This window comes from Stegodyphus dumicola, chromosome 4, assembly GCF_044657685.1.
Source record: "Stegodyphus dumicola isolate Sdum_Otavi_A_Nest chromosome 4, ASM4465768v1".
Taxonomy (NCBI): Eukaryota; Metazoa; Arthropoda; class Arachnida; order Araneae; family Eresidae; genus Stegodyphus; species Stegodyphus dumicola.
In genome coordinates this window covers 74,335,135-74,361,618 of record NC_140771.1, presented here as the reverse complement: position 1 = coordinate 74,361,618, position 26,484 = coordinate 74,335,135, and the positions used below count along the sequence as shown (strand labels likewise).

At 31.7% G+C, this 26,484-nt stretch overlaps 1 protein-coding gene across 2 annotated transcripts in view; it reads right to left on the bottom strand.

Moving 5' to 3' along the window:
- The window catches only part of LOC118203759 (N-acetylgalactosamine-6-sulfatase-like), a 76,674-nt gene that overhangs the window by 7,030 nt on the left and 43,160 nt on the right, over positions 1–26,484 (bottom strand). For both annotated transcript variants that reach the window (XM_085815093.1, XM_085815092.1), the window contains 4 exons: positions 25,090–25,226; positions 23,464–23,567; positions 21,495–21,631; positions 14,020–14,122 (listed from right to left, as the gene is read on the bottom strand). In XM_085815093.1, the coding sequence (XP_085671219.1) occupies positions 14,020–14,122; positions 21,495–21,631; positions 23,464–23,567; positions 25,090–25,226 (481 nt within the window). The remainder of the gene's footprint in view (positions 1–14,019; positions 14,123–21,494; positions 21,632–23,463; positions 23,568–25,089; positions 25,227–26,484) is intronic.

Sequence of the window (26,484 nt, the reverse complement as noted above, 5' to 3'; positions counted from 1 at the left end):
CGGGCGACCTGCCGATGCCTGAATGCTCAGGCATTTAGGGCGACTTCGATGTGAAAGAGTTAAATGCATTTTTATTTAAATCAATTAGATTAAAAATTAGAAAAAATTCTCTTAAGATTTACATTTATTGCTTTTAAACTGTTGGTTTGTTAATCAATAACAGACAGATTAAATTTGGAAGTTAAATATCCTGTACCTTACTGAATGGCAATATGCTCGTGCATGGAAGATAAAAAGTATATTATTTTGGGTAGTAGCAACACATTGTTTTTAAATAGCTGAGTTTGTTGATTAAAAGTAAAAGATTACATTTTACTAAATGGCAAGTCTGACATGCTGGGAATTTTATTTTGAATAGTGTTGGCACTGCTCGCTTTTGAATTCTTGAGTTTGTTAAAAAAAAAAAAAACTTCATGACTTGGCTATTAAATTTTACACATTTTTTGCTGCACATCATTTAAAATTATTTCCTTAAATTATTCTAATTCAATTAACTGATCCCTCGAAACAAGTTCAAAATGACATAAAAAATTGTAAATTTTGAAATTAAATATCCCAGTCAATTTTTGTTGGACGGGAGTCAAATTTCTTGTATTTTATTTTTTTCTTATAATTTTATTTTTTCATAACGAGTATAAAAGCTTTTTAAGCATACAAGTGAAAGTATAAATGTAAAACTGAGTTTCTTTCATAATGGGTATAGGAACCAGGAGACAGCATTAAAAGTTAGATTTTGTTATTTATCCAAAATTAAGTTGTTTTTCTTTTAAATTTGACATTGCCCAAACATGAATATTTCTTCATTTAAAACAATTCTATAACTACAACGCATGACTCTGAAAATAAAAGGTGGGTATATATGTTATATAAACAAAGTGAGAAGTAACTGAAGAGCAAGAATTTCTATAGCGTAGACGTGTTGATCCATAATGACTACAGTGGCTCCTAAAAGTGTTCGTACACTTATGATTTTCATTGAAATAGGAATCTATCCAAAATTAAAAGTAAGCTGTCTGAATGAGATTTTAATAACAAAATTACATGAAATATTTTTAAAATATAGCAAAACTTTATTTTTAAGAAATTAATAATAAAAAAATGACAAACATTTTATCTCACAAAAGTCTTCGTACACTGAAATATTTTTGGATAAAACCAAAATTACAATTAATGTTTGCCACTTTTTTTTAATTTTTGCATTGTGGTGGCAAGCGTTTGCTTTAATTTTTTATTGTTCACTTCATAATATTCTATTTATTATTGAAAAATGGGTCGCAATCGTAAAGAAATTACAAACAGCATTCGAAAATTCATAATTTTTCACCACAGTAGTGGTAAATCAATTTGAAATATTGTTAAATTAGTTAATTTATCCCATTCTACAGTTCAGTATGTGATAAAACACTTTACAGAAGAAAATCGGATTCAAAACAAGGTAAGAAAAGGTTGACTGAGAAAGTTAACTAAACGTGATGAGAGATTTATTATTAGAAAAACCCATGTTTGAGTGCTGTAAAAGTATCTGCAGAATTTAATGCAAAGTTTTCTACTTCAATTTCACCTGAAACTGTTCGACAAGTTCTCAGATAAGCTGGATTACATGGGCGTTCTGCCTGTAAAAAATTTTGTTAGTGAGAAAGACTGAAAGCTTAGGCTTTCATTCACAAATTCAATGATAAATACTCTCGAAACATACTGGAATAATGTCCTATTAGCTGACGAAAGCAAATTTAACATTTTTGGTACCGATGGTCGAATAACTATATGGAGAAGAAAAATGAGGAATTCATTCTAAGAACTTAGAAATTTAGAATGTTAGATTTTGTTTCATTGCCGGGTGAAACTTTTTTTTTTCCCAATGGCAGACTGTGAACACTTACAGAGTCCATTAATCTATACTAAGGCCAGATGTGGTGGTCTCTTTATTATGGAGACATCTAATAAATGGGCCGCCATTCCCTCCTATGAAGGGACAGACAGTTACAACCATGGCTTCTTCGGGATTTGAACCCAGGCCTTTTGGTATCGCAGTCAGGCTCCCCTAACCACTATACCGTCTAGGCGGCTGCCAGGTGAAACTTTATATATAATTTTTGATTCAATAAGTAGTATTTTAAAAAAGAATAATTTGAACAATAAAATTATTGCCTATTGTGAGGGAATAATTTTATTGTTGACACTAACCCAAATTTTGATGGAAAAGCTAGAAGACGCATCAATAACGTTTTTACAAAACTTAATGAACGTTTGACCCAAAAAATTATTCGAGTAGGTTGTGCAGTGCACCTTCTATACAATACTATTCAAACAGCATCTGACTTACTTCCAGTGGATGTTGAAAATATTATTTAAAAAATTTATTCGTATTTTTATATATATATATACTGTGTGTGTGTCGAAAGTTTGAAGGATTTTTGTGAAAGTGCTGAAATCGAATATAAAAGAATTATTGATTACAGCAAAACACGATGGCTAGCTCTTTTACCAGCTGTAGAAAATATTTAAAAAATATATGAACCATTAAAATCATATTTTTTATCATTAATTTATTTTTTATCATTGAAATCATATTATACCATTAAAGTCATATTTATCACATGATGTCCATGAATGTTGCAGCTGTTTTTTGAAAATGACACATCACAAATTTGTCTAAGCTACATTATTTCAAAATGCTGTGAAAATTATTGAAGGGGACAAAATTTCAACTACAAAAGAGTCATATGAAATCAATAATTTAAAAACAAAATTGAGAGAAAGAATTGATAACAATTACATTCCTTTAGTTATTCGAAAGTACATCACTAGGTTGGAAGAACAAGGTGCCATATTAAACGACCTGATTTTCTGAAAGAAATCAGAAACTTTTATAATAACAGTTTGGAATATCTTGAAGAATGGACAGTTCAGTTCCAGGATATTAAAATCTTTCATTGGGTGACATTAAAAAAGGAGATTTTATGTTTATGGGAATATGTGGAAAAATCTTTTTAATACAGTCAAAAGTCGTTAATCCGGACTCGTCGGGACTTCGGCGATTCCGAATTATCGATTTTTCCGGATTATAGATCATCAGTTTAAATCTGGTAAAATGGCATGCAGAAATTATAAAATTAAAAATATAAAACCGTAATTTACGAAATAAAGAACAATTATGATCTAAAGGGTATCAAAATTTACAAAAAAAAAAAAAAAAAGCTTAATATTTATTTGTTTACTTTATTAAACATTTCTTTCAATGTAAGTTGTTTAAGTTGATTCGTTTTTTATGTGATAATACATTCTCTTGAATTCTATAAATAAACAGACATAATTTCTTGTTCAGTTACAAAGTTCCGCTGTTCACGTCCTATAATTGCTGTGTCGAGAATACCGACTAATTTGTCAATCGAAATTTTTTCGTTTTCAATAACCTCTGTCACTTTCTTCGCTATCGGAAGCGAATTATAATGACGAGGCATTTGATTTAAATCATATCAAAGATAGAGTACATCGAGATGAAATACTACATAGAGTAAGCAATTATAAGCCAAATAAAATAAAAACATCTGCCCTTAAAGATAAGGATAGTGAATTCATTGCACGCCGTGTTAAAGATAAACAAACGTTAAAGTTTAGATAAACAAGCGTTAAAGTTTAGATAAACAAAATATATGCCTTTATCCATTTTTTGCAGCAATTCCACTTTTTGTGTAATGGACTCCGAAAGATACTTTCGGATATCCTTTACATATTAGTAAATATATATCGAAAATTCTATTTGACATAATCCAAAGTTCAAGCTTACTTTTATAAAATTGCTCTAACAGTCTGCAAAAAATAATAAGCCGGATCCAATTCGAAGATTAAGGAACAACGCAATCTGCAACATAACTGAAATAGATAATTAGATAATTTTAACTTAGCTTATCCCGTCCGTTATACATTAAACGCGCATTCGTAAACGTATTTTGCGCACGCGCAAATTCGCAGCGGTAAAGGTCTTACGCGCATGCGTCAACGCGACGCATACGCAGAAAGGTTGTAGCTTTGAGGTCCGAATTACAGATCATTCCGGATTATGGGTGTCCAAATTAACGACTTTTGACTGTATATTAGTAACCATTTTCCAAAAAATAATATTTACGAAAATGATCTTTTTGATAAGGTGCGATTAGTAAAAAGATACGTTACTGATGAAAAAATTAAACGTTGGTTGTCTGCAAATGTGGAAACATAAAAAATGGATGGAGTTATTCCCTCATTTTAAGCAGAATAATATTCCTTATGAAAGTATTTTGAAAATTGTAGAACATGGGCTCTCACTTCTAGGAACAAATGCAGCAACAAAACATGTTTTTTCTAGTATCAATAAAATATGGACAATTGAAAAAAATGCAGTTGAACATTAAAACTTTAAAATCTGTATTAAGCTTAAATATAATTTGACCAATTCATGTGAGAAATTTCATGACATTTTAATAAATGATCCGAATCTATTGCAAAGTATTCACTCGGATAAAAAATATAACCGTGAAAGAAAATCAATTGTTTTAAAAATAAAATATTAAACTAAGCAAAAAAACATAATATTCAGATTATTGTTTTTTACAAATACTTTTATAGTTACCAATAGTTAATAATAAATATATTTTTGTATATTTATAGACAAGTATATGAATGTATATAATAAAAAATATTTTTTTGAATTATTGTTCTGCTTTCATAACTAAATTATAATTCTTATTTCATTCCATTTGTCCCGCTTTGTGTCAATAAAAATGTGGTCACTTTAAGTACTAAATTGTGTTTTTAAAATTACTTTGCATTATAAGTAATTGCATTGTTTTGCAATTTATTGATAGCAGTGTTTTGCTTAAATCATTTTAAAATCAAAGTTAATAATTCAAAAATATTACGATTTATTTAAAGTGTAGTTTCGTATTTCTGAATTGGGAAAATTATTGAATTTGATAAAAATTAGGTAAGTAATTTGTAGATTTTACTTAGGGAAGGTTAATACGAATACTATTTTTGTATTATTATTTTAATTTCTTTGAATTTATATTTTTTAGTTTTAACTATATTTTAAAAATGAAATTGTTTGAAATTTTAAATTCTAGTAATTTCTTTAATCAGGGTTGCCACTCAAACAGGAGAATGAGATTCCCTGACTTTTCCAGGTTTTCCAGGTGTGTTTCAAGAAAATTCCAGTCTATCCGCGTAATGTACGTTGGCTGTGCTAAGAGGTAAATTAATTATGGTATTACTTGTATTGTGTAGCAAATTCACTTAATTATTCAATAAATCCCAGAGGACATTTATTCTTAATTATTCTTGGTATACTTTGTTTGATAATTTTGTTTAGTTTTCCACTTAATAAAATTTAAGATATATACATTGGATAACAAATGTATGTTTTATTTAATTATTACTCATGATCATCACCAGTTCAACACGAGGCTAATCCGGTCCTTATAAATCACAACGCAATGCTAAATAGTTAGGTTAGATTTTAGGTAAATTTAATTTGCGTGAGGTATGTTCTTAAAAAGCACCTTAACACTTGAAAACACAAATATAATTATAATAGTTGTTTTTTTCTCCACTGAAGATTGAGATTAGAATCTTCCCAATCTGGAACAAAATAAGGCTTTTTTTTTTGCAGACATTCTGCAGCTAAACGAAAGAAAGAAATCTATTTTAATGAATTGAGGTATTTTATATTTATTTCGCAGCATACATAATGAAAAAATATGTGCATTAAATTTCGTGATGGTATGTCATCATACTGCTATAATTTCTGGATTATGCCAGAGAAAATTTCCTGAAATTTGGAAATGTTATTTACTAATAATAAATAAATTTAGTGGGAAGAAGCAACATTAAATTATATGAATAACATAAAAATAATTACTTAAAAATTGAATTAGAATAATCAACGATATTTTAACGAATATAGTTATATTACATGGCTAGCCTAGATGACTGATTACTATTTTTTTATTTTACTGCAAAATGGCAAGGTATTTATTAAAAAGAAAGAAAAAAGGTTTAAAAAGATTTTGCGGTAAAATTCTAGTATACGGTAAGGCTTTGGCACGATTTTGAAAATTCTCGCCAAGACCAAAATGACCCGTTTACTGCGCATCATGATGTCGCCAAATCTCATTATTATTCTAACCAAAGAACGTCTATGTAAAGAAGAAAAGGTTCCATACAAGTAAAATGCTATTACGCCGTTAGAAATGCGGAGGAAAAATTTGCCAAGGGATTTGGCGACGGAACCTGGCGGCCAGAATTTTCCTCTCCGCGATGTGTACAGTTGAGAAACACGTGTTAAGAAGAAACGCTCTTTGACAAAAAGAAAACTACGAAAATCCGTTTTAAAAAACGGATTTTCGTAGTTTTAAAACGGATTTTTTTCCCCCTGAAAATAACTAATCCATGAATTAATTTACTTGCGCCAAAAAATATTTTCTTTTCCTTTAGAGTTTAACCACTTGCGCTAAGACTAAACTTCACGGTTGCGGTGCCGTGCGCTACAATATAACAAGCGGTAAAGTGTCTCATTTACGCCGCTCCGCATCTGCGAGTGCAATCCAGAGCTGTAACTAGAGAAATAAACAATCTCGTTGTTAGGCGACGTGTGCACCACGTTATTTTCATTTTTGCGATAAATGCTTATCGACGTGGTGTTCACATCGCTCACGGTTTGAGACAAAAGCATCTCGACGTGCGTGGCACGTCTTTTTAGCGCAAGTCGTTAAAGAAATTTTAAACGATATTCATTTTATGAACTCTTGACAACGTGACCTTCGAACTTCAGCACCGGTTTCGAGCTTTGGCAACAGATATATCAGACATGCACAGCTGTTTCCCTCTATGATGGAACGAAGCCACGTCTGTTGCAGAGAGGTTTTCCTTCTTTACAATACATATTCTTTGATTCTAACCTCCATGGTACCGTATACTAGGATTAAACCCATTGGTACTTTTCCATTTTGCCGGCGCAAGCAATAAAGTCGCCAAAAATGATACAACCGTTACCAAACGAAATATCCTCGCTGGTAATCTTTTACGCCTCATTTTCAAAACAATTCGCAGCCATTTCTCATCAGATTGATTGTTTCTTTCAATACTGGCATACAATTACATAGAATTTTAACCCAGATAGTTCAATTTTATACCCTAAGGCCATTCGCGGTAATTAAGTCAATTAGGATGCAATCACACCACTCACCCGAAGGCGAAAATATAGAAAAGGCAAAGTTAAGGGTTAAATTCATCCATTCTAATGAGATTGCACTAGCGAAATTAAAGCACTGCGGTGTTACATAATTTCGGAGTAAGCTATTCGTACGAATTGAAATAATTCTTCAATTTAAACTTGTATTCCAAATTAAGATATAACTTGAAATGAATGTAGATAATTACTGAGAGAATTAGATTTTTTGTAGCGGAGTTTACGTGAGATGAGATCCCTTAGAGTCACATGATAAGAAACTGCTAATCAGGGCGTTGCTCCATGAAAGCGTAGAAAATTCTTAAATTAATGTCTTTTTACAAAATTTTAAGCCATATTAAAATGTTCATACCTTCAAAATAAAAATATCTTAGAACTAACTTGTGTTAAGCGTCTGTGTGTTGTCGCCAATAAAGTCTGCTTGGCGAGATTTGCGCCGGCGAAACGGAAAAGTACCAACCCATTTTGTTTTATACGAGAACAGGTACTTTCTTTAGTTCATGCACTGCACATGCGATTCTCGAGAATACTGGAAACCAAAAGTTGCGGGAAAGTTGCTTTGCCTTTCTAAAAGACAATCAAATCGGAGCTGCGAAAATTGGCTCTATGCCAGCTACCCGAATGACACTCACGTGATACATAATTCGCCAAAAAATTTATCTCTTTCGACGTCGGCGCAAAAATCGCTTTTTTTGGCGGGATCCAGTTGTATGAACCTCCCTGACTTTTCCAGATTTTGACAAAAATACTTAAATTCCCTGATTTTTCCCTGAATATTTTGGTCAATTTTTGAATTCCCTGACTTTTCCCGGTTCTCCCGGTTTTCCAGGTAGCGTGGCAACCCTGTTTAATGTTTTCAAGATAAACGTTGAAGGCTCTCACCTTATGAAAAAATACATTTAAAAAAATCGAAGTATTTTTATTGTTTCATAAAATAGAGTATGCTTTTAATTTTTATAATGGAATGACAGCAGTTCGAAAACAGCCAGTTGCCTAGGGAATGTGGTCAGAAGGAACGGAGGTCTTTTCTACAATAACTGCTAATTGGCAAATCTTTTGGCCACTGGTGAAGAATAAACACCAGTTTCCTCAACTGATAAACCAATATGATGGATATGCTGGTATTTAGAGAAAGTTGTGGAGTCTTCAAGTTTTGTAAAGAATAAGTAACTTTTAAATGTCTTAATAATAGTGAAAAGTTTGAAATTTGCTGTGTTTATGAATGATGCATTACAAAATTTTTATATTTTAAAATGCCTTCTTTAAAAAACATAATTATGAAAATTCTAACATAAACATAATTGCTAGAAAAATCTCACACATTATTTAAAATGCTTATAAAAAGGAGGAAAACTTCTCAATTCAGTTCTCTTATGAGATTTGCACCTAGTGCTTTAAGTCTTTCCGCTTGTACAGATTCCCCCCCCCTCATCTTTATGCCATTAGGAACTTAAGAAATATAGACTGGTAAAGGTCTCAAGAGACCACATGCCTTTTACATGAATGATGATCTGTGATCAATTCAGTTAGTTAGTCATTGATTTAAGAGTTTGTTTAGAAAACTGCTCTTGTTGACTGTAGTGAATTCATGGATTAGCTTTCCCTAGCTGTTTTGAATTAAGTTCTGTTGAATGTTTGAGTAGTTAAAAGATAACTACTGTGAGATATTGTAATACTGTACGAATATCTGAGGAAATTGAAGCATTTTGTTTTATTTGCTGTGATAATAATAAATTTTTTTCATTTTTCATCAGACTTGCGCATTCAATTCAAACGAACCCTTATGAACAACAATTTTTGGCGCACGCAACAATACTTGCACGCAGCAATATAGTATGTGATCTAATATTTTTTGTTAGTTCTTTCACAGATGGCACCACTGAAATGCTAATGAAAATATATACAAATACAGAAAGAAAAATAATTCCATTTACATAATTTAATAACCCATTAAAATTTTTAATTTCACTGAATTTAAAATTATACTTACAAAGGGGGGGAATCGGAGTTTTTAACAAGTTTTTGAAAATGATTGCAAAACCTCTGATATTTATCATAACTCGCACATTATCAACATATAAAAATAAAATAATTAAAAATACAAAAATGATGATGAAAAATGCAATTTAAAATTAATATTATACTGCAAATTGAAAATACACAAATGATACATTAAGCATAATATACAATGCATTGCTGTTGCTCTTGCCATGTATACAGCAATCTGTTTCTGCTAAAACATCAGAGACTTACTTTAAACATTATACAGTGCAAAGTCTGAGATCCGGACTCGTCGGGACTTCAGCGACTCCGAATTTTCCGGATATCAGATCACCAGTTTAAACGTAGTAAGACGGCACGTAGAAATTTAAAAAATAAAAATCATGATTTATGAAATAATGAAGCATTTATGATCTAAAGGGTGTCAAAATTTAAAAAAAGGGGCTTAATATTTATTTGTTTACTTTATCAAGCATTTCTTTCAATGTAAGTTGTTTAAGTTGCTCCGATTTTTGTGCTAATACTTTTATCTTTAATTCTATAAACAGACATTGCTTTTTGTTCAGTTACGAAGTTCTACTTTGTTCAAGTCCTATAATTGGTGTGTCGAGAATTCCGACTAACTTGCCAATCGAAATTTTTTCGTCTTCAATAACTTCTCTGTCTCTTTCTTCAGTATTGGTAGTGGTGTTTTCTGGGTCTAGAACCATACTACAGATTCCGCCATCCGTTAACCATGCGACCATATGAGCTCTAGCGCCGGTTCTGTGTTAATGTGAATAATAAATCAGTTATTCTTAATTCAAATACCACTAAATATGATCTTTTGGTCTATGAGTATCATTCAAAAAATATGCTTTTAGCATATGGAAAGAAATTTTTGCTATATTTTTCCTCTTAGCATTTAATTTAAAACTGTTCATTGCCAAGCGTAATGTCAATATAAAAAGTTACCATACTTTTTGCTATTCAATTATTAATATATAAAAAAAATTATTTAGTCATCGCTGCATGAGTCATTACTCAAGTTATCATGTGTTGATAAACATGCGGTGATGGAAGCAAAATATAATAATGATACACCAGGTTGGCATCAGGGATATACGAGGGCTATTTTTTTTTCAACCTCCGATGGGCTTTAAAGATAAAACGGGAGAATATAAAAAAAAGATTTTATTACCAAAAGTAATGTACAATACAGGTTACTTCTCTACATAATCACCTTGATGACTGAGGCATTTGTCATATCTGTGAACAAGCTTTGCAATACCCTCTTCATAAAACGTCCCCACCAATGATTGGAAGTGAGTTGTGAACGTTTCTTTCAGCTCCACGTCATTTTGGAAGCTCTTCCCGCCAAGCCATTGCTTCAGTTCAGGGAACAGATGAAAGTCACTCGGCACTAGGTCAGGACTATATGGTGGATGTTTGAAAATGTCCCATTGAAATTGCTGAAGGAGCCGTTGGGTTACACGAGCGCTGTGAGGACGGGCATTGTCGTGGATCAGAACAATTCCAGAAGTCAGCATGCCTCTTTGTTTGTTTTGAATAGATCTCCATAAGTGTTGCAAAGTTTCACAATATGAATCTGCATTAATTGTTGTTTTGGCTGCATAAACTCCAAAAGCAACACACCTTTTTGGTCCCAAAAAACAGTTGCCATAACCTTACGTTACAAAAAACAATTGCCATAAAGGTTCGTTTGAATTTTGTGGGTCTCTTTGGAGAATTTGTGTGCATCCATAGTTGCGATTGTCGTTTCGTTTCGGGCGTGTCATATTGAACCCATGTCTCATCACCTGTCACCATGGATTTCGAAAACTCTTCTCCGTCAGTATTGTAACGGTCAAAAACTCAAACGCTGCAACCATTGGGCGAGTTTTGTGGTCGTCAGTCAACATCTGTGAGACACAGCGAGCGTAAACTTTTCTGTAGCGCAACTGTTCAGTAACGATAGAGTACGGGGAAGATCTTGAAACTTCCGGAAATTTCATCGATAATTCACTTATGGTGAACCTTCGATTTTGCTTAACCGCTTGGTCAACTCGTTGAACAATGTCGTCTGTAGCGACAGACTTGCGTCCTTGACCCCCTTCATCATGCACATCGGTTCGGCCATCTTTAAACTTTCGACACCATTCACGAACAACGCCATCACTCATAAAGCTGTTTCCATACACTCGACTCATTCTTCGATAAATTTCCTCTGCACTGTTCCCTTCTGCCTGCAAGAAACGAATAACAGCTCACAATTCACACTTGGCAGGAGAATCAATAGCGACAGCCATGTTTACGTGACTGCAACTCAACAGAAAATGGCATGTTGAATACGCCAGTGACAGAGCGTGTGGAGGGGGAGATGCGCAGTCGCCTATTACGCACACCAACCACCTGCCACATACCTGGCCATCATACTGTGCTATGAGGTTGAAAAAAAAAAAAAAAAAAAAAAAAAAAAAAACAACCTACGTAAAATATTAGTAAAGTCAACAATGTTTCTATGTAGAGTGCTTCGGTTTGAGATGTATGCCAAGCAAATATGCAGCTAAGAAGCCAAATTATGGATCACACAAATTTATGCTAAAATGACTGTTTCTTCAATAACGAGGTATTTCATTTAATGTCAAAGTGAAATTAAGAATCAGAATTCTCCACATGTTTTATTACGAGGAAAAACATCAACTTATTATTACGGATCTCAGACTTTTTACTGTATATTTTATTCTAGGCATTACTGTTTTCTCCCCATATACACAGCGATTGATTTCATTTAAAAAAACAACAACAGAGAATTGCCTAAACTCTGCATCACACAAATTAAACACTACATATATTATATCATATGCATTATTGTTTGTCTCTGCATTAGTGCACATAGTGAGCTGTTTTTAGTTAAAAAAATCTGAGATTTGCACAAATGCAATATCACTTATGGTATCAGCATTGGACACATTGAACATTATACAGGGTGATTCAGAATTCATCATCAATATTTGATGGAGAGGTAGGGAATAGAAAAGAAGGAGATTTCACATAGGAAAGTATGGGTGCAGACGAACGCATGGTTGTGTAGAGGGCGCTGTGTGTACATAACTTCCATACATAAGCACAGCTGTTTGACGTGTGCAGCCATCATTCAACTAGGCGACTTTGCAGAAGTAATATGAACCGGTATAGGTGGAATGAACTTGAAAATATGTATGTAAATGCCAGGCATATTCCAGAAGGTCTGGTTGTCCATGCAATGCCATTGTGAGTCATGCATTCTAGCACATGGTCAGCAGTTCGAGCACTTCTTGCAAGTCGGTAAAACCGATGCAAAGAAATGTTACATGTAAGATAATAAATGTTTTTGTCCTTACTACTTCCTTCTTATGTGTTCTTTCCATCTTTGAACTAGGGTCATTTTGCCCTAATACATGGCATATGTGCCCATGTATTCCTATGTGAAATCTCCTTCTTTTCCTATTCCCTACCTCCCCACCAAATATTGATGATGAATTCTGAATCACCCTGCATAGATATACAGTACAAAGTCCATAATCCGGAACGATCTATAATCTGAACCCCAAAGCCACAAACTTATTTTTTGTATGCTTTACACATGCGCATGTTGAAAGAAATGTTTAATAAAGTAAACAAATAAATATTAAGTTTTTTTTTTTTGTAAAATTTGATACCCTTTAGATCATAATTGCTCTTCATTTCACAAATTATGGTTTCATATTTTGAATTGTATAATTTCTGCATGTCATCTTACCAGATTTAAATTGATGATCTATAATCTAAAAAAACCCCTAATCTGGAATCACCGAAGTCCCAACAAGTCCGGATTACGGACTTTGTACTGTATGATACATTACTGTTGTTCTAGTATTTCACTACCTCATTAATTCCTATTATCTCCCCTCCCCACCCCAAAAAAGTTTCTCAAATAAAATTACTAAAAACTTTAAAAAAAGGGGGGGTTGGGTTACTAGGACAAAATCGTTATCCAACACAGCAGTTCATGAAATTTGGGCTGCCACTTATTCTTCACTTCAATTTAAATTTCAATAATTTCATAATTTAGTAGCAAGAGTTTAATAAAATAATCAATAGCTTTCATATTGGACTTTGCAATACAATGACTGCAAAAGGTAATGCTAAATAAATAAAATTGGTACATTGCATGATTATCAAAAATACTTTGATAAAGAAACTTTTCTGCCAACAAATTAGGTATAGCTGAGGCAAAAATGGATTGAAAATTTTCCCATTTTCAGAGTATGTATGTCTCCACTTTACATCTGTAACATTAAGAATTAAACTGCACTTATTGGAAGAACTTCAGCAATAAAATCTGTATTTTGAAAATAAATATTATGTAGGTAACTGACAAAATCCAACTAAACAATATTTTGAAATCCAGGACAAACATGAAGACGTTCTGAAATATGGCAAGTGTTTAGCCACTCATTATACAAAAACAAAATATTTAAAGCCAGTAAGTGTCAGGGAAAATCTTTTAGAATGTAACTGTTTCTGAGTATCTGATTGTTTCGTTACTTTGCTTGAAAAATGCTGATGGAATAAAAATACAATACAGACTGAGAACTGTGTGAAGAATTTAGCTTAAGTTCTTTAAATATCATACTGGAATTGTGTTCTATTCTTTTTAAGTTGATAAGATTATCTTACTCCAAATTGGTTTTAGAAAAAATCTGGTCACTTTAAAATTAATATTTTACTGTGCACTTTTGTAAAGTTGAGAGAAAATGTATTCAAGTATTATTTTTCTAAAGAAATATTACTTGGTGAAATTCTTCATAGGAATTTGTCCAGCACCAGAAATGAGCCTTATAAAGGCCATATCTCACAGCCATGAGTTCGTTGCCACGATAATAAAATACTGGTCTGTAAGAAAATAATACTTTAAATACATATTTAACATTAGTTATGACATGTACTCGGCGAAGGAAAAAATGGCACACTTATGCATCTCCCGTTCTACTGGGCCGATTGACAAAATTAAAATTGCATTTTTCATGTCTTGAAAGTGCAACTTAGGATATATATTAGATTTATATATAGCATTGTACTAACATAGGTATTTTGACACAAAATCGTACATTTTCTGAAATAACATATTTTTTTTTATTTCGATTCTACGACTCAAATCATGACTAGATATTAAATTTTGTAAAATTTGGTGCAAAATTTAAGGAGAAATTCAAAAATTTATCTTGGCACGATGTTTTCAGTTTCCGTCAATAATAATTCACTTGGCGAACTTCTTAATATGTGGCAACCAATTTTCCTTTCCCTACCATTATGGCGGAGTGGAAAAAAGGGCAGCTTTTCCCTACCTTTTTACATTGTGCATGGGCGGGGAAAAAGTCACATCGTTTCTACTTCCAAATAATTTTAGAAAAGTGTCTACACCACATTTGATATTTTATTGCTTTCAACAAATATGTTAAATTTCAAAATGCACCAATATATAAATTCACATATATCTTCAGAAATTTTGAATAAAAAACTCTAATTTTTTGCATGTATGCTTAGAAATACGTCTACTTTAAGATGATAATAAACATTTTATAGATTATAATTCAAAAATGTTTTTGAAAAATTTATAAAAATTATTTAAAAACACAAATTTTAAAAAGAAATCATAAAAAATGGGTGAATTTTATTTGGAATGAACCTAAATTTCGAAATGTGAAAAGAAGAATCAAATACGTTTAATAAAAAAAAGAGAAATTAATAAATATATACTAAATCAACATTGAGAAGCTAAATTTTTGCTAATTTCTTAAAAACTACTTGTGCAATTTTTACAAAACTTGGTAGTTTGGCGTAATATGAGTCGTAGAATCGAAATATGGAAAAATCCCTATGTTATTTCAGAATAAGTCCGATTTTGTGTCAAAATACCTGTATTTGAACAATGCTATACATAAATCTAATACACATCCTAAGTCGCGCTTTCGAGACATGAAAAACGCAAGTTGAATTTTGTCAATCAGACCTGTAGAAAGGGAGATACAGAACTGTCCCCCCTTTTTTTCCGCAGTGTACATTTTAATACTTTTGACATACAGATCAATTTATAAAACGATTAAAATATTCTTATATACTAGAATTCAAAATTAAAGAAAAATTTTAAATGTGATGGTTTCTTCACAGATTGATTAAAATTACGTTTAGAGCACAAAACCTGCTGCTCCATTAACTGCTGCAACTATTGTTTCACTGGTACTGGCACACAGAATAATTAACAATTAACTACTGCTCTACAGGAAATGGCACACAGAATAATTAACAATTAACTACTGCTCCACAGGGACTGGCACACAGAACATATAACTAAAGCAATAAAAAAAGAAACATGTTTGAAGCGATGCACATATCTTCATTAAATAAAAAGTTGTAAGTGTAAAAATGGTCAGACGGGGTAACAACAGAGACCACTTACTTTGACTGCATCATTTGGATATTGTTATCAAATTGCTGGACTCCTGCAAGTTTGTATGCGAAAACATGGAAAATACATTGCTTCTCGGGATCAATAGTTCAGTTAACAGGATCTACGTACTACCGATTTTTTAAACTGAAGTATAATCACCAAATAAAATCAAAACAGATTATAAAAGTTGCCAAGAGTTAAAAAGTGTAGCAACGTACGGAATTATACTGCCATACAGCTTGTTTTCAATTATAGCCACCCATTTAAAATTAGGCAAAAAAGCAACTTTAGTTTGGCTTCTAAATAACTCTCTTAATTTTGAGATCAAATATATGTCCCTTCTTCTTCAGAAAAATTCTGCAGAATGTTTTCCCCCCATTCCTACGAAAACATGTGCACCAAACTTAGGTTACTTTTTTGCCTAATTTTTAAAATTTTACATTTCTTTGTTCTCTACTAGTAAATGAACGAGACCCTCCAAGTATTAAGAATAAGGCTTAAGAATAATACATTAGTATTAGTCAAATAATTTCCAGAAATGTTATGAACAGTTCATAAATGAAGTATTGCATTAAAGACATTATGAGCAGTTCATAAATAATTTTTTGCATTTTCCTACTTCAAATTCTGTGAAAATACTTATTTATACGATTTCTTTTGTATCCGTATTAAATTAGTTAAATTCTATAGCTGTTTTGATGGATATTTTTTTATCTTGCTTAATGTTATCAAAATGGCCATGGATAAATGAGATCACAGTTAAGCAGTGTGTACTGTAATTACGTTCGAAAGCCACTTGGATGAAGGCCAGAATTGGCAAGTGGCCATTATGCTTGTGCCAGGTGAAGCATAATTGGATGCTATTACAGAGTTCAGTACTATTCTAAAAAATGTGATCTAAAAACTCCTTTTAATTATAAGAATATTTAGTCATCTATCTGGTTAAAGTCGTTTAAAGGTTAAAATCTGAAGATCATATTTGTGGGTTACTAGCATGAAGAAGCTGTTCTGCAGATAACTATTAACATGAAGAATTTTAATTCTTTTGTAGAATGTTTCATGCTAGAAAATTAGCTAGTGCCTCAATATTGAAAAGATAAATCATTAAATACATTAACTGGTCTATAGTATGATTCAATAAAGCAAGCTCATCTCTATGATAATGTATCTAGTTTAAAATTATGCATACTACAAAATCATTTTGCTTAGTGTAGAAGAGAAAAAAATGTTGAATGAGAAAAATGTCAAAATATACTTTCTCATTTATGAAATCTATGTTTTAAGGTAAGTTTTTCTTTCAAAAAATTTAAAAATGAGTTTCTGCTTTGAGCCAAGGCTGAAATTATATCATATTTTAGGATGTACTTAAATTTTAAATAACAGATCACTTTGGAATATAAATATAAATATTTAATTTATTCAGAACACTTAAATTTACGAAACAGACAGAAAACAAAATAAAACAATACTAATAAAATTTTAAAAAAAGTTATATATACTGAAAAGCCAAAACAATGTGACCACCTACTCAATAATGTGTTACACGACCTCTGGCATGCAAAACAACAGCAACTCATCTTGGCATGGACGTCACAAGTTCTTGGCAGATGACTGGAAACAGGTTACAACCAAATGTCTAAGCAACGGTGGCGCAAAATTGAGATATCCCAACATCCAACATGGTGGTGTTCCAGTTCTGAACTGCTGTTCCATAACATCCCAAATGTGCTTTATCAGGTTACGATCCGGTGAGTTAGGTAGCCAGGGTATTAAGTGGGATTCATTCTTATGTTTCTCGAACCACTCAAACATAATTAGAGCCTTGCAACATCAGCCGTTGTCCTGCTGCAATATTCTATTTCCACTTGGGAAGATAGACACCATGTAAGTGTGCAACTTATCCACAATTACGTTCAGATAGCCCTCAGCTTTCATGATCTGTCCTACCACAACTAAGGGTCCCAGAGCCACCCATAAGGAATGTCTCCCAAATCATACTGCCACCACCAACCTATGTATGACAGGGGGCGAGCAACTGTTCGCCTGGAAGACAGAGTACCCTGATATGACCATTGACAAGATGAATGAAAAACCATGATTCAACTGACTGGCAACTGTCTTCTACTTATTGATGGTCCAGTCTTGATGTTTTTGAGCCCACTATAGGCACAATTGACAATGACACATGGTATTAAATTACAGTATGTATATGTGTTAAGTTGTATACAGAATTGTGGACTGCTTTTTGCACCCATAGTGTTGTGTAAAAAAGAATGTGGGTCCTAAAAAATATTCATTAAGGAATAAATTTATGTGGTGAGTCTACAACTTTTTCTGGTCTCTAAATTCCATCCATTTATGATACATCCTATTTAGATGCCCACAACATCTATAACCATCTCAGCCATGATTAAAAAATATTTTGTGGCTTCTCTCCCACACTTTATTATTGCTATGTTCAAATTCTCAAATCATTGTTTACAAAATTATTACATTTAATGTTACCATGAAAGACCGAAACCTGGAGAATATCGTCACATAGTCATTTGGTGTATGTCTGAAATATTTGCTAAATATACTTATTTCTACTGGCAAATGTCAGCATTCACTATGCACTGGTGATGAATGTTGAATAAAAACATTTTCGTTATGTTTTTAAATCATACTTTATTATTAAAACATATTATGATAATGTCAAAATAGGAGAAAAGAAAACAACACCAATAATAAACTTAATTATGTAACTGATGTTATACAGTCTTATTTGTTGCAACAACCTAAACTGTTATAAAACTTTGAATTGCACAAGAGTCTCTTGTTTTTACAACTGCATTTAGTCATGGAACACTTCTTTCTGCAATGACAGCTTATGTAGCCTTGCCCTCCACTTCTTGAATTAAATGCAGTTGCTTCTCTCAGCAATATTTCTTGAGAAAAAAATCTCATCTTTGGAAAGTAACTTTTCGGTACAAATTTTAAACTGATTACATTTATAGAGCTGCTTCAGAGTACCATATTTGTTTGCTAATTTATATCAGTCAGTCCTATTCCATTAACTGCCAGCACATTTTGGGCACCTGTACAATCATGGTCAACATAAGAGACTTGTATTTGTATGATATCACCAAATTTGAGGAGGTAGAAATTTTACTTTTGAGGTTCATAACATTTTCATAGCTTGCAGAAGAAGATACGCTTTGGGTCACTCTTTTTACAGAAATACATGTTGTTTAGTCAGATCTTGAAATGCAGATGCGATAGGTTGCAATGTCTCTTCAATATTTTCCTTTGGAATACGGTTTTCGGTATGGTACATTGCTAAAATTTTCTTCAAAAGTCTAACAATTTATCTGAGCTGATCTTTGGCATCAACATTTGCAGTTTGTTCACCAGGCAAAGATGATGATGTGATGTCTCTTTTTGGTTTAACGGCAAAGAGTGCTTCATAAAGACTTTGGAGTACATCTTCATGGTATGCAGTGTTCTTGGCAAATTGAACAAAAGGCAAACCATCTGACCCTTTATTTCTTTTGTCATTGTTCATCCATGCAGTTAACATATTTCGTATATCAAGATTGGCCCTTTCAACTGAGCCTTGTGTTTGACTATGACGAAGCTTTCCATGAACTATTGTAACATCTTTCCACATAGCACATAGTTCAGATATGACTTGATTACTGAATTCCCTACCATTATGTGAATGCAATATAGTTGGTCTATCAAATGTTAAAAATATTTGAAGAAGGTGATATACAGCTTCTTTAGTTGTAGGAGACAAACTTTGTTAAATAATCATGCTTCCCCATTATAAACTTATATTTGTCATCGCAGTGTGACTGTAGGTCTATAAGACATCTTAAGTTTAACTCCAAACTGACCATTGGTTTCACACTACCTTTTTAGGGTCACTGTGTTTCATTTGACTCAGTTTATATAAATTTAAATACAACATTACAACTTCATACATAATATTTTTATATTTAACTTGCAACTTTTTAAGAATATTTTTTCTTCCTCTATGGCCTGTTCTGGTGTGAGTTTCAGATAGTATACTGAACAATTCATTATTGGTAACATAATACTGTATATTCATTTCTTCTGGTTTTAATGGTACAATTAACTACTCTTCATCATTAACTTTAAAAATGTTAAAATGTTTTAACTGTTTGTAATCCAAAAGTGTACAGCACTTAGTTTTAATAGAAATCACTTCAGAAAGTATTCTAGAGTACTTTTCTTGAAAAAAATAAGAAAAACTGTCTTTTAATTTACTCATGGATAATACACGTAACTTTTCAAAAAAAAAGTTTACGTTCACAATTCACTGCAGTTGCCATTCAATATAAATTAGGGTATCAGATTTAAAAAAAAATAAATAAAAAATTAAGAAAATAATGCATTTACTAGCAAACCTCACATAAAACTGACAAACAGCAGTGTTACAGAGTACAACAAATAGATGCCATGTGACTGACAAACAGTAGTATTTCAGAGTAGTATAAATGGATGCCACATAACCTCAATGGAGGCAAAACAAAGGATCAAATTTTTTGTTGCCTTTCTGTCTTCTCAGTTTCTCGCTTTGACCTCCATCATAGCATATCTCTGTGCTTATTCAGAAGTCAAACAACAAAAATCAGCGTTAATTTTTAAAATTTTCACAGGACTAGTTTTGATGGTTTTACCGAACCACCATCCTCAACTGCAAAACTGCAAACGAACAAGATAGGAAATAATGATTAGATAAAATAAGAAAGCCTGTACAAGGATAAGCAAGTGGCGCCATCTGTTGGTGAAACCAGAACTAAAAACTTTTAGTTCTAGTTGCAGCTGAGGATGGTGGTTTGGTAAAACCATCGAAATTAGTCCTGTGAAAATTTTAAAAATTAACGCTGATTTTTGTTGTTTGACTTCTGAATTAGTACTTATTCGGCGTGTTATTGTGTCTTAATTATCTCTGTGCTTGTCGATGTATGCTGGTCAAGGTCCACAAGTATGACATATTTGTGTTAACATTCTCTAATTTCAGTCTTTCACAGTAACATATATATTAAATAAACTGTACAGTGTCAACACTGAATGCATTGCTAGTATACTGGCAAACAGCTGTTTTTCACTTTGGCTAAAATGAGCCAATTCTCATTATAACTCACTATGACAAAGAACTAAAAGAGGAGGGGAAAAAAAAAAAAAAAAAAAAACACGAAAGGTTTCAAATTTTAAGTTATGTCTAAAGGGAAATTTTTTTTTTAACATTTTGCGTGTTACCCTTATTTATTAAATATCATGTTCTTTGCCCTTAAACCATAAAATTCAGTTCAACAGCAATGTTGCAAAATAATTTTAAAATGAGCATATCTTTAGAATTTCCGATACACAGTTCCGTACGCTGGAGATAAAAAGGTCCCCCCCCCAAACAGTGTTGCCCTTGCTCGCTTTTAAATCATTGAGTTCGTTAATGAAAAATTCGTTAAAGTTTTACAAAATATGAAATCGATAATAAAACAAATTCCAAATTTGGGTTTTCAGATGCTTATATTTGCAGTAGGATTACATCATTCAAAATTGGATGGCTCTAGGTACCATTGTTTTATCACAATGCGAGAAACATACATACATTTATGCAGATTCTTAAAATATAATGCAGGACTCTAACATTTGGTGGCAACAATTTGAAAAGTGATACGTCGCTTATAGTGATTCGACGCAAAATCACAAAACGAAAACAAAAATCCTTCAGGGGCAAAGTCCCTTTGGACTATATATATATATAAACCACCTCTATTATGTAGAGCAACAGCTTTTCAATTCACTTACCTCTCAATTATTTTATTTTTAGTTAGTGAATCCATTAAATTTATGCCATCTATAATTTTTCCTTTTGGAGGGTCAGTTGCTGCTAGATTCAGGGCAGTAGTAAACAAATCCATTACAGTACTTAATTGATGAGACACCTATATAACACATAATTAATCATTTTTTTAGTAACTGAACAACAGATTAGCTGTAACTTTCCATATCACTTAAAAGTAACATTGATTATTATAGTCCAAATACAAATATATATAAAAATATTAGTTTCCATGAATATAAGGTTTAAGGGAATAAGTAGATTTATCTAGTTTATCTATGAAACAGACAGTTGACTTTCTGACTAACTGCAATTGATACTAATGTCTCATTAGATGTTCACTGAGATTACTAATGTTTCATTAGTGAGGTGTATCTCATTAGTAAGATTGGTTTGTTTTGTTTGATTATGGCAAAGTATTCAAGGCCTATCTGCTTAAGGGGGGATACCTTAATGGACGCCTTTCTAAGGGAAACTAATTTGTATAAAAGTTACATATAGAGAAAACCATGAAAATGCCCATGCATGGCTGCTGTATGGGCATTTTCATGGCGGCACTGAACTATGAACTACCAGTGTTTCAGCAGCCTTACTGCTTGGCTGCTGGTGGGCCCAGACATTATTAAAAACATTGCTTATTATATTTTAATTCACATGATAAGCATGCGGAACATTTGGGCAAAGATGACGCCCAATGACTAATCTAATGAAGTAATGGGGGGGGGACTGCTTGTCTGTGAATCAGAAATTGGGTTATTTTAAAACTGCACTAGTTCTCAAATATAGATTTTTACTTTTCTCTAATGTAAAAAAGAGGTTGAAAGCTCATAATTAAAACACACTGACAGCTTACAAACATATGTAACTTGTAACATACTGATTTCTTAATAAAATGACAATGATAAAATTGCAGAGTCATGCTTGGGATTACAGATTGGATTAGATTATTAAACTGAGGCAAAATGCTACAGGGTGATCTGCCTATGAAAAGAAATGCTTTTATAGAGTACTTTCTGTGGAAATTTGGCTCATATTGATTTACACTGCATGCAAGGAAAATTACAAAAAATATGCTACAAGCTTATTGAACCATCATGAATAGAACATGAACCAAAATTACCAGAATTTTATACTTTTACACTGATAAGCAGTCTTAGGATTAAAGAACTTTCTAGCAATACCTTATTAAAATTTGATTAAATTAAAAAATTATAGAATAAATTTTTAATACCAGTGCAAAACATTTTGAGGAAATGAGCATCCCTTATAGATTTAAAATATATTTTAATGAATAAGCTAAATTCCAGTAATATAGAAGTTTCAGTCTGATGATAATAAATGTATATTCTAAATTTTAGTAAATATATTCTTGATATATCTTTTAAAGCATCATTTAATTTGTATACAAAATGGAATGTTTGTTTCAAAGAGAATAAAATTAATTTTCAAGCACATATGAACTAGGTAAAGGAATACTGAAAAGATATAATGATAAACTATAGAGTAGCAAATACCTCCAGAATATTTTAAACTTAAAAAAAAAATAATGAAATAAATCTGGCAAAGTTTCTTTCTTTATTTTGGCAATTCAGTTTAGTTTTTGATCACTCTCCAAATCTTAGTACTTAATCCAAATACAGCAAAAATTTCTTGTTTCAGATTCATCCAACTTGCAAATAATCATTAAACAATCCATATCTTTTAATTTTATAGTATGATTAATTATAATAATATTATTCTTAACTACAGGTTCTGTGAACATTAAAAACTCGGATAAGCAAATGTGTCTCATTTTACTTTATTTATTAAAATAGTAAAAAATAAATATTGCATTTAATGCTTATGCAAAATTTATTGAGCAGAAGAAATCAAGGTAAAATTTACTAAGCAAAAGAAATCAATGAAAAATCATCAAAAATACAGGAAACATATCACCTTGCCTGCAGGGATAACACCAGGCCACCAGGCAATTGCAGGTTCCCTCATACCACCCTCGAATGTAGTTTGTTTTCCACATAAAAAGGGGCCATTACTGCCAGCTGCAAAAAGTATTAAAATTAATAAATTAAATAAAAATTAATTAAAATTAAATAAAAAAAATTATCTGCAACAGAGCAGTATACAAAAGATTCATTTTTTAAACAAACTAAAACTATGTTTTTAAGATATGGTGAAACTTATGCTGAACATTGAAAGTGATCAGTATTTCTGAGAACCTAATTAACATATTCACTAGCAGGGTCTCAGAGGGAAATTAATCATAAAGCCTAAAAGATTTGGTAGTTATACATTAACACATCAACTCTAGCATCACCTGGTGATATTTTATAAATAAAAAAGAGTGATGATATATGTCACCATCCAATTCAATTATAAAAATTTACTTATCAAACACATAAATACTATTATAAATATATATTATATTCTAATCAGGTTTTAATTAAAAAATCAATCAATAAATCTACTTACAAGCTGGTTTTTTTATTTCTTTTGTTCAGGCCAAGTTTTGAGACAATCGCTTTAACAAAAAATTGTCAAAACAAATAGTACCTTTTAGAGATTTTGCAGCAATATTCTGTATTTTTGAAGAAATTTTACTGCATTTTCTTCCATTGCTGGCAAATTCCACAAGCATGTACTTTAAAATTGAATATAAGGCAAAAAATGTACCAATTGGTTGATAAAGACTGTTAAAACTTAAAAATACAAAGAAAAGAATACATCTGAAACCGCGACTTTGCTTGCCAAAAGAATGAGCATGTTTGCTACAGTTTGGCATACTTTTTAATTTTTAATTTAGCAACTTATACTAAGGTGATTGCACTAATTCATAAGTACCAAGGATTTATAGAATCTATATATTTTATATTTATATTATGATAATATCTTATATAAATAATTAATAAATATATTACGATAATATTTATATCTTTATGTTACATTGCGTTACTATAGAACTACTGTACTATCTAACTTAAACAAGAAATGACTGAAAAACTAATTTTTTTGTTTTGTTTTTTATAAAGCGAAACAGTGAATCAAAATGGCATTCTTCAAAAGTTGTTATGAACTTATCTTTCTTTTTCTGTCTCTGTTGCTTTACGTATAACAATATGGGAAACAAACAGATGATTTTTCTAAGTGTGAAAATAGCTATTCATTAAAATAATAATTTCTTAATAATTTAACTTTAGTACAGGAAAATTTTACATATCTTTTACTATGCAAAAAAAAAAAAAAAAAAAAAAAAAGATATTAAGACAATCAATTTTAAAATTGTGAGAAATTTTTAAGAAAACAATGTGGGAAAATGTTATAAAGAGGTTTCATAGGCGTACATTCGAAAACTGTCTAAATCAAGAGACTTGACACTCTTTCAATAAAAACTAGCTGAAGAGAAAGAGGTATTAAGATATAAAACACAAACACACGAGATAAGAAGTTAAAATCATATCATTAAATTTCAACAAAGTAAACTGTATTATCAGCTTCTTTCAGCAAATTTTAACAGTGGAAGTTTAGATAAATATATATCTCATTAAAATAAGTATGTGTACTAACCCATTACTTTGCTGACTAAAGCAGCTCCATTATCGGATGTAAAGAAAACAAAAGTATTTTTCTCTATGCTTAAAGCCCGCAGAGTATTTAAAATCTGCCCGACACCATAATCCAGTTCTTGCACAGCATCTCCATATCTTAATAGGAAATAAGAAAATATCATTACACACAGTCAGTTAATAATTAATCTCAATACACAATTCTCAATGTTTCAGGGTTCAAATGTGAGTATTTGAATAACTATTAATATAAAATAATGATAATTGTCAAAGTTTTTGATTTCAAAACTCCAACTCTTTTAAAATCAACATGGGCAGTACATCTCTAATTAAACACGTAGCTTAGTATATTATTATTATTGATAACATCATCATAAAAATTTGTAACATAAACTAAATTTATAATGTGCACTCTGATTATCCCTGATAAGAGTCACTGGACAAAGCCCGATATTGCCAAAACAGGCAGTTGAAAATTTTATAAAAATGTATTTGTCTGGCAACCCACTGACAGTTATGCAGACATTACGCCACAGCCTAATGTACACAGTTTTGAAATTAAGAGGGTCATGTTTATCATTTCTGCTCTGATATTTTTTTTAATGATAATAGCTTTTACCGTCTCCTTTTTTCTTTAAAGTTAAAACAGGTCGATGTGCACATGAAGAGTAGTGCCAAGTTGCTCAGGGGTGCCAATAATTTTTCAGTTCTCTGATCTGTTTTTAAACAGATCACTGTGTACATGGGCAGAAGACAGGGTTAAAAGAAAGTTACGTGTTTTATTATGGATGTTTAACTTAGATAATTCCTGTTTTACGTAATTTACATTGTTTTGTTATGAATGTTTGTTTTATATAATTTTTTAGTGTTTTATTCTGGATGTTTCTTGCATTTTTAATTTGTTGCTGCTTTATGTATTTTTCAGTGCACTACAATTTTTTAAAAAGGTATTGTTTTTCATGTGTTAGGTTGCAAAAAATTAGTCACCAATGACTGGTAACTTTGCTCAAGGATTGGGTTAGATTAGGTTATCTGAACCTGGCAAAGACAAGAGGACTATCTGCCTAAGAGGAAGGATGCCTTTATGGAGGACTTTCTGTGGGAAACTAGCTCATATTCACATTACACGTATAGAAAACCACAAACACTAACTATGCAGCCAGCCCATACACCTGGCTGTTAATCCAAGCCAGGATGAACTACCAGTATTCAGTAGTTTTAACCACTCAGCTCCTGGTTAAGGTATAATAAAAAAAAAGTGGCTTGTATTCATATCAGGAATATGGAAACTGATATGAAATATGAGCCATATTTATATCAGAAATTATGGAAACCTCTTGCAGCCAACTGGTTCATTCGATGGGAATTGAACCTAGGCTGAACTACCAGTGTTAAG